The 11,946-nt window shown below is 36.3% G+C and overlaps 1 protein-coding gene and 1 pseudogene across 1 annotated transcript; one reads left to right on the forward strand and one right to left on the reverse strand.

Annotated features, from left to right (window-relative positions):
• Positions 1-1,789: 1,789 nt before the first annotated feature.
• Positions 1,790-9,539, reverse strand: LOC121989853 (annotated as a pseudogene).
• LOC121991661 (aluminum-activated malate transporter 9-like) lies at positions 1,964-8,449 on the forward strand. The gene is made up of 6 exons (XM_042545653.1): positions 1,964-2,467; positions 2,999-3,136; positions 3,246-3,515; positions 3,879-4,015; positions 4,099-4,245; positions 7,494-8,449. Exons 1-6 carry the CDS (start codon positions 2,098-2,100, stop codon positions 8,124-8,126), a joined length of 1,695 nt encoding a protein of 564 aa, XP_042401587.1. The 5' UTR covers positions 1,964-2,097; the 3' UTR covers positions 8,127-8,449.
• Positions 9,540-11,946: the final 2,407 nt, after the last annotated feature.

Below are 11,946 nucleotides of genomic sequence, written 5' to 3' on the forward strand. Positions count from 1 at the left end.
AAAAAATAACGCATGTACCCTTTTTCAATTAAAAAATTATATTGCATGTGCTTATATTCCTCAATCAAGATAAATAAGCATGTAAAGTAAGAGATTTCTTTTTTTTCCATTCTCTTCTCATGACTCTAGGTTTATTTTATCCATCTATCGTTTATTCCTTCAAATAAATAGAGCATTAGAGTTTTTTAAATCCATCAATCAATTTCGGATAAAACTGACTAATGGATTTATAGAACTCTGAATTATTTCAAATCAAAAACAATATACTCATATAAACCTTTTTAATGTATCTATGCCCTTATATCTTAATTTGACAATTTAAATAGAGTAGTGTAATTTTAAATTTGTAAAAGTTTAATAAAATTTGTTACAAGTCATTATAAGATCTTGGACAATAATATTTATTAACTAACACCGCCAAGGAATTTTTAGAACTCCTTGATTCGAAAAATATCTAATTTTCAAATTTGAATGGTATTGATCTGTCAATTTCAGACAAAACTGGTTGATTTACTAGGAGAATTCTGAATCACTTCAAACTAAAATCAATGTACTCTTATAAGTCTCCTTAATATATATATATAAAAGAATTCAATAACGTAATTAAGAGCAGTAAATTATTAAACTTATAAATATTTAATAAAATTTATCAAAGTTCATTATAAAGCTTAGACCAATAATAACAATACCACCAATGAGTTCCTCTCCTTATTTGAAAAAAATATTATTTTTTTACATTTTTGAATGGTATAAATCTATCAATTAGTTGTGTCTAAAAGTGACAGATGAACTTAGAGAACTCTAAATCATTTTTAATCAAAATTAATATACACGTGGAAAATTTTTTAATGTATTTATGCCTTCTTATCTGAATTCGACTGTTTAAATTGAAAGCAGGGAATTTTTGAACTCGTTGAGAAAAATTTGAACATGGATAGAAAAAATTTGACCGTGGGAAGAGAGTAGGGTATAATGGAAAATTTTTATATGTATTTAGAATTTTGAAACTTTAAGGTATGCGAAATTGATAATAATGAATTTTGATCATGCTATTCTTCAGTATGTATTATATTCTTCCACTATTTTAATTTATCTTGTTTGGTTAGACAGATTTGACGGGAGAAAATGCTCACTTCCAGTGCCCATCGAGCATAAACTTCAATTCCGATCATTTTTATCTGGTTTGGCTGAGAATAAAATTAGAGAATATGGACGGATTAAATTCCTTCTATTTTCTCATAAAAAAAATATGGAATCGTCAACGGTCCCTCTAGAATCGATCCCACGAATATAAAGGAAAGTAAATATAGATACACAATTGAAAACTTCTCTTTTCTCATGTTCAATGGAAAAGTGGCTCATCGGACGATGTAATAATTAAGACATAAAATATTATCATATAAATTTTTAAAGTTAAAATTTAGTACATTTGAATACGTCTTTCCTTATATCTTAACTATCTATTCATAATTTATCTTCTTCCTATTCCTATTGATCTAAAAACAAATTAGCAGTGACACCGGATGAATGAATCATCCTTTTACCACATAGTTCAGTGGAAAAGTACATGTTGACAACTTACCGAAAGAGCACACTCCAACGTTCCAGAATCAAATAGAAAACTCGTGTCCTCACCATGTAAGAATCAAATAGAGGATGATAAAATCAAATATTTTGTATTTAAGTTTTGTGGGCCCAAAAAAAATATATAAATTGTCAATATTTAAAATGAACAAATTATTAGTAAATTAAGTCAATTTTTAAATCACATCTAATTTATGTATTAACGTTAACCTATAAAAAAACACACACATCGTGAAACAAATAATAATTTCCCGTATTATAAATTAAATTTTCATAAATTGAGGTATAAGAGCATTTCATGCTCCTCTTCATCCGTGAATCAATCCGCTCCAACCAACTATAAAAGTGGATTCGCATTCAACAAATTTCGATTGAATTTTATAGTCGAAAAACCTAAAAAAATATGCGGCATCGATTTCAAATTAGAACACGAATGAAATTTTTTCATTCTTTCTTTCTTTTTCACATTTGAATGGAACTTATTCGTTGTGTTTCCTGATCGGGCTCTCGACCATGGAGCCGAATCGCCTGCCTCCCAGGCTCGGATCCTTCCATTACACCTTCGAACAGCGGAGCAAGGAGCGGCTCCTCTCCGCCGCCTTCCTCCCTAATCTCTACGACGAGCCTTCCTCCCGGCGCCGCTGCTGCTTCTGGTGCCTCTCCGATGGGGCCGCCGCGGCGTGGGAAGGCCTCCACGACCTCGTCCTCAAGGGCTGGAAGTTCGGCCGATCCGATCCCCGCAAGGTGGTGTTCGCCGCCAAGATGGGCCTCGCCCTCACCATCGTCGCGGTCCTCATCTTCTTCCGGGTGCCATTCCGCGACCTCTCCAAGCACTCCGTCTGGGCGATCCTCACCGTCGTCGTCGTCTTCGAGTTCAGCATAGGTGCGTCCGGCCGATGATTGGCTCTGCCTTCTTTATGTCGATTTTGTTTGCGCAAATTTATCTAGGTTCGAGATGCAGAATCTCTTATTATCACTTATAAAAACGCTTCCTCACATCGGCTTTTTCCATCTGGTTTCCTCCATTATTGGAGCTTTCTTCTCTGCTCGGGCGAATCGTCTTTCAAGTTCCATCGGCACTGGATTCTCCAAATTTTTTAAATTCGTTTCCAATCTCATTTCTTTCGTCATCTCATTCTGTCAAACCAATATACAATTTTGCAATTTTATCATATTAATTGGATCGACAACTTTAGAATAAACAAGTCTAGGTCAATTAAAAACATTTGCGACTTCTAAATAAAATACTATTGAGTCTCTTACTAACTATCCATTGTACTTATATACGACTATCATCGGGTAGCTTTGTCCCAGATTTCTCGCAAAAAAAAAAAAAGTGTTCTTTTGGTTCTTTTGGGTTCTTCCTTGGTGCATTGCACAAGGACTACAATAATATACACACTTCGCCTTCCAGGTGCAACCCTAAGCAAGGGTTTTAATCGGGGGTTAGGAACATTACTTGCGGGAGGTCTTGCTCTAGGGGTGGCATCGATAGCAACAATTGCTGGTGATTGGGAAGAAGTGATTGTCATCATTTTTATCTTTGTTGCTGGTGAGTTGCATAATATTTATGTCTTGCTTTCTTCTCTTTACTTCTATGAACTGGATCGTAAGTACAAAGTGCTAATCTTTTCATATGTTCGCATTATATTGTGATGCAGGTTTTCTTGCATCTTACATAAAGCTATTCCCAAAAATGGCTCCATATGAATATGGATTTCGGGTGTTCTTGCTTACATTTTGTTTCATTCTAGTGTCTGGATACAAGACAAGAGAGTTTGTTGAGACTGCTGTGAGTCGGTTTTTATTAATTGCACTTGGTGCTGCTGTTGGCATGGGGATAAATATTTGTATTTATCCAATCTGGGCAGGAGAGGATCTACACAACCTAGTGGCAAAGAACTTCATAGGCGTGGCCAAGTCTTTGGAAGGTATTCATTATTGTTGTAACAATATGCTTAGAGCTTAGTTATGTACCTGAAATTCTGATTGTCCTGGAAACTTGATGTACCCTTATTTGATCCATGACCAGAAAATGTAACTGTTAAGGGTTCACAGACCTTTGCATTTATCGAGTAATTGTAGTGGATAATATGCTACATTGGAAACATGAAATTTCATCTCGTCATCAATACTCAAAGTTTTGAACTCATGTTAATGCTGTTATGAAAGTATAAACTGTTAAAAATTTGTTAGAAAGTGCAATAGTGTTTAAAGTGGCGTAGCTGGGGTTACGCTAATGCTTCATAGCGCACAACTGGTTTTCAGCTGATTGTTTATCCTTATCTATGCAGGCTGTGTCAATGGATATCTTCAGTGTGTTGAATATGACAGAATTCCTTCCAAAATTCTTACATACCAAGCTCATGATGATCCGATGTATAGTGGGTACAGGTCTGCTGTTCAATCAACGAGTCAGGAGGATTCTCTTGTATGTCTGTCTTTGCGTATGTATTTGCAATCTGAAAAAGATTGAATTGACAGCTATTGAATGTCTTCCATATATTTTTACAGTTAGGTTTTGCTTCCTGGGAGCCCCCACATGGTCCTTATAAGCAGTGGAAGTATCCCTGGAGCTCGTACGTTAGAGTCAGTGGTGCACTCAGACATTGTGCCTTTATGGTTATGGCCTTGCATGGTTGTGTACTTTCGGAGATTCAGGTTGTTTTTTCCTTTTTCTTGTAACCTTGAGTTTTTTTAATGTCTTTTTACCATTCTGAGAACCTTTGTTTCATGTTACAGTGTCTGTTAAATAAGGTATGTGGGCATATTACACACCATGTTCAATTTTACAATGATTAACCAGGTCCATCACTGCTTTAGATCATTTTTAGATGTGTCAATGAATGCTTTTGTTCCCTCTCTTCTCATGTCTTAGTGGGCATCAGATGAAGCTTCTTCTTGACAACATACAAAAAATAAATTAATTAGCAATTATCATGGCCACATTCTTTGTTGAAAATCTTGGAACTAAGACTGTGGATGAACTTTTAGTACTTGAATAATCAGACAAGCTACTTGAAGCCTATGTGAACTGAAACATGATAAGAGTCTCCAATAGCCCTGCATGCATGAAAGAAATTGTTGGTGGTTGTAGGACCATGATGTTTGAACAAATTGGTGATTGAATGATGCTGGGTCACTCTCTTCCAGATTTAGGTGTGACTGAGGTCACATAATAGGCGTGTGACTTTAAAAAAACAGGAACTATTCTTCTCTTTGCCAATTACTTGGAATTAATCATGGGCAATACTATAATTTGAATGGATTTCTCGCAAATGTGACTATAAGACTGTGATGGCCACTTCCAGTCTTCAATGGGGAAATTTGGTGATGTGATTTTCCACAATTGTAAGGTGAGTGATTGGAAACTACTGCACTTCTGCAGAATCAGAAGAGAGAAAGAATGAATAACCAGCCTTTGGTCTAGGCCTCTTTTCATTTTTGAGATGTCTGATATTAACCAAGGTGCAAAACCAGCCAAAAGGCAGTATCAGAAATTTCTGCAAGCAGCTAAAGAATTAAAGATACAATTACCTTAGTGCCTTGTAGCCTATTGTAATTTCTGCATATAACATCAATACCTTTTTTATCTTGAGAGGGTAGCGTGACAAAGTTTTGCAGCTACTTGAACTTGTAAATAACCCAAAGTGGGAGCATAAAACATATAGAAAGGGAAATAAAGAAATAAAATGGAGAGAGAGGCTAAGAGGTATGGGTATCATGAAAGAACAAGGAGTGATCAAAACCTTTAGTTTAATCGGAGTCCAGTACTGCCTCCGATGCATCAAATGGTGCTTCTGACTACTAGAAGGCACTCATGGTAACCAGATGACTTCTATTAAAGTCCCATTTGAATAGTCTGATTTTCTGAGTAACCTATCTGGAAGCTTGAGTAATGTAAAATTGAGCAATATAATTTGGTTACTTGAATGAAAACGATCCTCGAATAGTTCCACACGATATAAAGGTTTCTAAGGCATGATATGTGACCTTTTTCTTATAATATTCTGAGAAAAATAGAAACAAAGAGGATTTTCAATGGTTCAGTTAGTACAACATGATCTTGATCCACCACAGTGGAAACAATGTGAATTTAAGTGTGGGAAATATATCCTTCATTTTATATCGAAGTCATTGGATCTGAATGTCTGACAATATTGTAACCTAAAATCATTTTTATTAGCTTTTGGCAAAAAAAAAGGCCCTCAAGGCTCAATTAACCCTCTTGTACTAAAACTCAGCTATATTAACTTTGAGGTGATTTCTAAAAGTTATATGGTTGTTTTCAAGTCTCAGATGATTCTTGAAGACAAAAGGAAAGATTCTTTTGCTATGTCCATTTTCTTAGTGACTGCCAGATTGATTTTCTTCTTGACTGTATTTGTCTCTCAAATTTTTATATTAGAGTAGTATAATGTATACCATATATTACAAATTGTTTAGGTTTAAAGCCATCTTAGGGAAATTAGATACATTTTTATGTTGAACTGGGAGGGTAGTGAAAATTTTCATATTTATGTTGTGGTCACATAATGAAGGCCAACACTGCATATATTTAGCATGTTTATGACCAAAACAATTTTCACATTCCAAATTTTGTGTATTTTTTTATTAACATGATTAAAACTTGGGTACAACAATTCCAAATGCTGAGAAGTTTCAGATTCCCTAGCATGACTAAATCTCATCCACGACAGTGCTGCTAGATTAGGTTTATAGCCATAGCAAACTAATTAATTACGATACCCAACTGAAAATTAATTTTACTTCTTTCCTTTATTAGTTCCAAAGTAGCTGTACAGCAATATGTTGGCCTTTTAACTTTCCTACATCGATTAATTTTATTATGATAGTAATATTTTCATTGCACTCTAGGAGTCTTTGTCAAGCTGAAGTGCTGGTTCCTTGCTCATGTAATGGCTTGAAACAAATTGGGCCAACCATCCACAAATTTTCAGAGCAACTCCTCTTACATTTTAGAAACATTTCAGTAATTTATACTGCAAAACATGATGTAAAATCTTGACCGAATCTACACTGTATAGCAAGTCACACTTATCAGTTGATGACCTGATAAGCATACCTCCCTATATCCAGTGATACTGGTTTGAACCCAAGTTACTCGCCACTACAAGCTTCATAAAGTGTCTGTCATCCACTAGCAATCAGTCTGAGCCTTTATTGTGTCAAAGTCACCAAAGATTCATATATACATGGAGCAGCTGGTTATCTATCTTTGCAATCATGTTCACACTTTCTTTCAAATGTGGTTCTATTTGAAGATGCTAGATAATAAAAGAACCCATCCTCTCAATTCTCCTTATTGAAAATTTTACTTGACCTTCCATTTATCATGTGTGTAGCTCTTATACACTTTGTAGCTTCTTCCCCATCTAATGAAACTTGATGGTCCTCATGCACAAAGGAAATCAACGCTGCATTTCAGTAGCGTTTTCTCATTAGGCTTCAATTATGTAGGTTTCTGACCTGTGACTTAGGTGTTAATTTATACAACTGGTGAAATATAGTGGGATTCAACCTATGGTATTGTGATATTTTGCCATTGCTTCTACAACAATGTTGGTGTCAAGTTTTCTATTAAATGCAAATTAATTATGTAATTTTGGTTAATTTTTAATAAATCTTGATAGCATGGTTCATACCACATCCTTGCTATATTTACTCTCTATAATAGTCTTCCACTTTCTTTCATTATCCTTTGTGCTAACTCTAATCCATTAACAGTAGGTTGTGTTTGTCCTTTGTTTTTGAGGTACATATATGGTTATCAATTCCTCATTTCATTTCGTCATTCTTTTTAAGATTTAATAAGAAAATTATGAGAAGCCAAATATTCCAATTTACTTTTTCATCACTGACAATTTACACTTTGACTAATATCACAGGCTCCACCTGAGAGCAGACAAATTTTTAGGAGTGAGCTGAAGCGGGTTGGTACAGAGGGTTCTATAGTATTGCGTGAGCTTGGAGATTTAATTAAGAAAATGACTAAGCTAAGAAAACAAAATTTTCTTTTTGAAGTCCATGAGGCAGCTGAGGTGTTGCAGAAGAAGATAGACCAGAAATCTTATCTTCTAGTGAATTCGGAAAGATGGGATGGTGCAGAGCTCCCTGACGGAATGAAATGGATGTTAGACAGAGCTAACATGGAAGGTGAGAACAAATCAGAAATGCCTCAGGATTATCGACCGCCGCCAATGTCAACCAGTTATGGTGCCCACAACTCTGTCATTAGTGATATGGCTTCTCTGTCAAAGATGGATTCGTTCCTCAAAAAGCAGATGCAATGGCCGGCCTCAAGGCAATCCTTTCATGTAGAAGCCATGCCAAGTCAACTCGAATCGACAACCTACCAAAGTGCTAGTGCGTTGTCATTGGCAACTTTTGCTTCTCTACTTATTGAATTTGTTGCGAGGCTTCAGAATTTGGTGGATGCATACGAGGAGCTATGTGAAAAAGCTAATTTCAAAGAACCCGTACAGGAACCAGCCTTAGAGACCACTGGGCATGGAGTTTGAACGAGAGTCAAGGAGCAATTTTATAAGAAAAAAGGAATTAGTTTAAATGGTCAAGGATTATGTGAACTGAAGAAAGTTATAAGGGAGCCACTTTAGCGCCGTGCAACAAAATTACACCATGGAGAAGTAGAAATCTCTTCTCTCTGAAACTGTAGATGAGATTGATTGGTCGACAAGCCTTTAGTTTTTCTTTTTTGTTTTCCTTTTCGGCTGTTCTATATATCTCCTGGAATTATTCTGCGAGAAGTTTTCATCTTAGTTTTTGATAAAGCAGCATCTTTGTTATTGTTTATGTGGATGTCCGAAATTACACACACAATTTAAAAATCATGAGCATTGATCAATTTTTACATATTCTTCCTCGAGTCGAGTGATCGTATAATTAGTTGGATAGTTGTCATTCTAACTCATGATAAGTTTAAAAATTAGATGATTTGAACTGCAGAAATCAATCAGATCTTAAATGTCATTTATTTTCTAGAGTGAACATATTTTTATATATGTCACGTAACATATCCTTGTAACACACATTACATAGAGAAAAACAAATATGGAAATTAAAGAACATGCCCATTAATTATTATTAATTTAGGCTGCTGCATTGTGTTGATTGTATACTCATCGTATCATCCCATCTTGCTTTGTTGGTGGTCGCGTCATTCCGACCATTCCACCTGCCTGCTGATTTCTTTCCATGTTAAGATGTCATCCTGCATCCATTTATTATAATTTATATGTATCGATTAACTCATCAATTAAACTAACTTAATGGGTTGATCATAATTAATAGATAATAAGGTTACCGATGATCATGTCGAAGCCACGGGCCTGGAGCTCTCGGTATTCCTGTCACAAGGCGCAGGATTCGCACCAGAAATGGACGCAGCAGTCGTAGCACGGCGACTCCGGCAAATTGTACTGCGCCCTCAACTTTGATCTGTAAAAGCACGAGTATATCCACTGGCACCCGGTCACCGCCGCGATCAGAGTGTACAGCGCCCCGCTGGCTCCACATGCTGCATTAATAGTATTCATTTCATCATTGCTATAATCCTATTGCTATTGTTATTGCTATTGTTATCACCATTGCCATTCTAACTAATTGGCTTACAGGTTGAGCCTCCGTCTGCGATCTCTGCGATCCGACCAAAAGTGACGCAGGGACACCAACAGGTCATGCAGCCTGCATGCAGCATGAAACAAGTACATTGGATTATTTAAGCTCATAAATCAATCAAATTGCAATTGAGATAATATATAGAACCAATTAGCTTAATTACAGTTGCCGAAGTCATCCGCGCAATCGAAGAGGCCTGTCGACCAAACCGGCCGGGTTTCCACCGGGAACCCGATCACCGGCGCTGCTCCTGGTGCAGGTGCAGAGTCATTCAACTTTGAGCTGGGGAAATCCATCCTTAACTCAGAACTCGATCGAGCGAAGAACACGACACAGAGGGCTACCATAGCAAGGTAATTGAACGTACGTATTTATACTTGATAATTGCTTGGTGAATTGACTGTTAGAAGATGAAGAGCAAAAATTAAAAAACTATAACACTCAAAGTAGGAGGAAACTACTTTTTTATATTTTCTTCATGTCTAAATTGTTAAATCTATAGGGTATTTATAGGATATACCCAAGATGTATCTACATAAATACATGAACCAATATTAAATGATATACATGCATCATCCAAAGAGTCATTCATGAATTCTCCAAAAGACTTCTAATATTCATGCACACAATATTAAATACTTAATTAATCTAGTTTATAATTTCAACATCCCCTCTTAAAATATATTTATTACTCCAAGTAAAAAACGTAGCTTCTTGAAATCATCAAATTTCAACGGTTTCGTGAAGATATCGGCAACTTGATCTTATGACTTCACGTATTCAAGCTTCACTTCTTCCTTCGATATACAATCTCGAATAAAATGATACCTTGTATCAATATGTTTGCTTCTTTCATGAAACACCGGATTCTTGGCCAATGCAATTGCAAATTTATTATCAACATAAATTTCCGTTGGATCTTCTTGTGACAGATTCAATTCTTTCAACAAACTCCTTAGCCAAATAGCATGGCAAACACAAGAAGTAGCAGCTACATACTCCGCCTCACAAGTAGAAAGAGTCACAATAGGTTGCTTCTTAGAATTCCAAGTAAAAGCTGAATTTCCCATAAAGAAAACAAACCCAGTAGTACTTTTTCGACTATCAATATCACCGGCCCAATCACTATCACAATAGCCAACAAGCATAAAGTTGTCCGAGAAAGCATACAAGATACCATAATTAATTGTACCTTTGATGTAGCGAAGAATTCTTTTGGCAATTTTCAAATGTGAAGTAGTAGGAGCTTCCATATAACGACTCACAAGTCCAACGCCAAAAAGAATATCCGGTCTAGTACAGGTTAAATACCTCAAGCTTCCAACAAGACTCTTGAATAAAGTTGGATCAACTTTTTCACCATCTTGATTCTTGTGTGGCTTGATTCCACACTCCACGGGTGTCTCGACCGGCTTACAATTATTCATATCAAATTTCTTGAGAATTTCTTTAGCATATCTTTCTTGAGAAATAAATATGTCATCATCTCGTTGCTTCACTTCAATCCCAAGATAGTAGGACATTATGCCAATATCCGTCATCTCAAACTCCTTTGTCATAGCTCTCTTGAAATCTTCAAACATCTTTGGATTGTTCCCTGTAAAAATTAAGTCATCCACATACAAGCAAACAAGTAACATATCACCATTTTTATCATTCCTTGCATAGAGAGCATGTTCATGTGGACACTTGATAAAACCATTTGCTTGAAAATATTTATCAATTCTGCTATTCCAAGCACGAGGGGCTTGCTTCAAGCCATAGAGAGCCTTCTTCAATTTTAACACTTTATTTTCTTCGTTAGGCACTATATAACCCAAAGGTTGATCAATATAGACTTCTTTCTCCAAGTATCCATTCAAAAATGCGGATTTTACATCCATTTGATGGATTCTCCAACAGTTTTGAGCTGCAATAGAAATGATCAACCGAATTGTTTTAAGACGAGCAACAGGTGCAAATACCTCATCATAGTCAATTCCGGCCTTTTGCTTGTACCCCTTGGCAACCAATCTTGCTTTGTATTTTTCAACCTCGCCTTGCGCATTTCTCTTTATTTTGTACACCCACTTCACACCAATTGTGTTCTTTCCATTCGGTAATGATACTAGCTCCCATGTATCATTCTTTGTAATTGCCTTGATTTCTTCATTCATGGCATTTCTCCATTTCTTATCATGAGCGGCATCATCATAACTTATAGGCTCAGTTTATGCTAGTAAGCAAAATTGAGTAAAATCACCAACATTTACCTCTTCAGTGGCATCATAAATGTCACTCAAACTTCTGAATCTTTGAGGCCCTTCACTTGAGCTTGCTTCATTTGTTTGTGAATTTTGTGGCGGTGGTGTTGGTGGTGGAGTATTAGGTGGTGCCATGCCTTCTTCCCCCTCATCATCGTCAAGGAAAGAACTATATCCCCTCTCTTTCTTTGTAGTACTCCACTCCCAAACACCTGCTTCATCGAACTCCACATCTCTGCTTGTGACAATCTTCCCATTGCTTGGATTATACAACTTGTACCCTTTAGAGCTTTGATCATAGCCGATGAAGAGATACTTTGCACTTTTATCATCAAGCTTTGTTCTTTTCTCATCATGAACATGTGTGTAGGCAATGCTTCCAAAAACCCTCAAGTGTGAAACACTTGGCTTGTATCCACTCCAAGCTTCTTGAGGTGTCATACCATGAACACTTTTGGTG

This window comes from Zingiber officinale, chromosome 6B (genome assembly GCF_018446385.1).
Source record: "Zingiber officinale cultivar Zhangliang chromosome 6B, Zo_v1.1, whole genome shotgun sequence".
Classification (NCBI taxonomy): domain Eukaryota; kingdom Viridiplantae; phylum Streptophyta; class Magnoliopsida; order Zingiberales; family Zingiberaceae; genus Zingiber; species Zingiber officinale.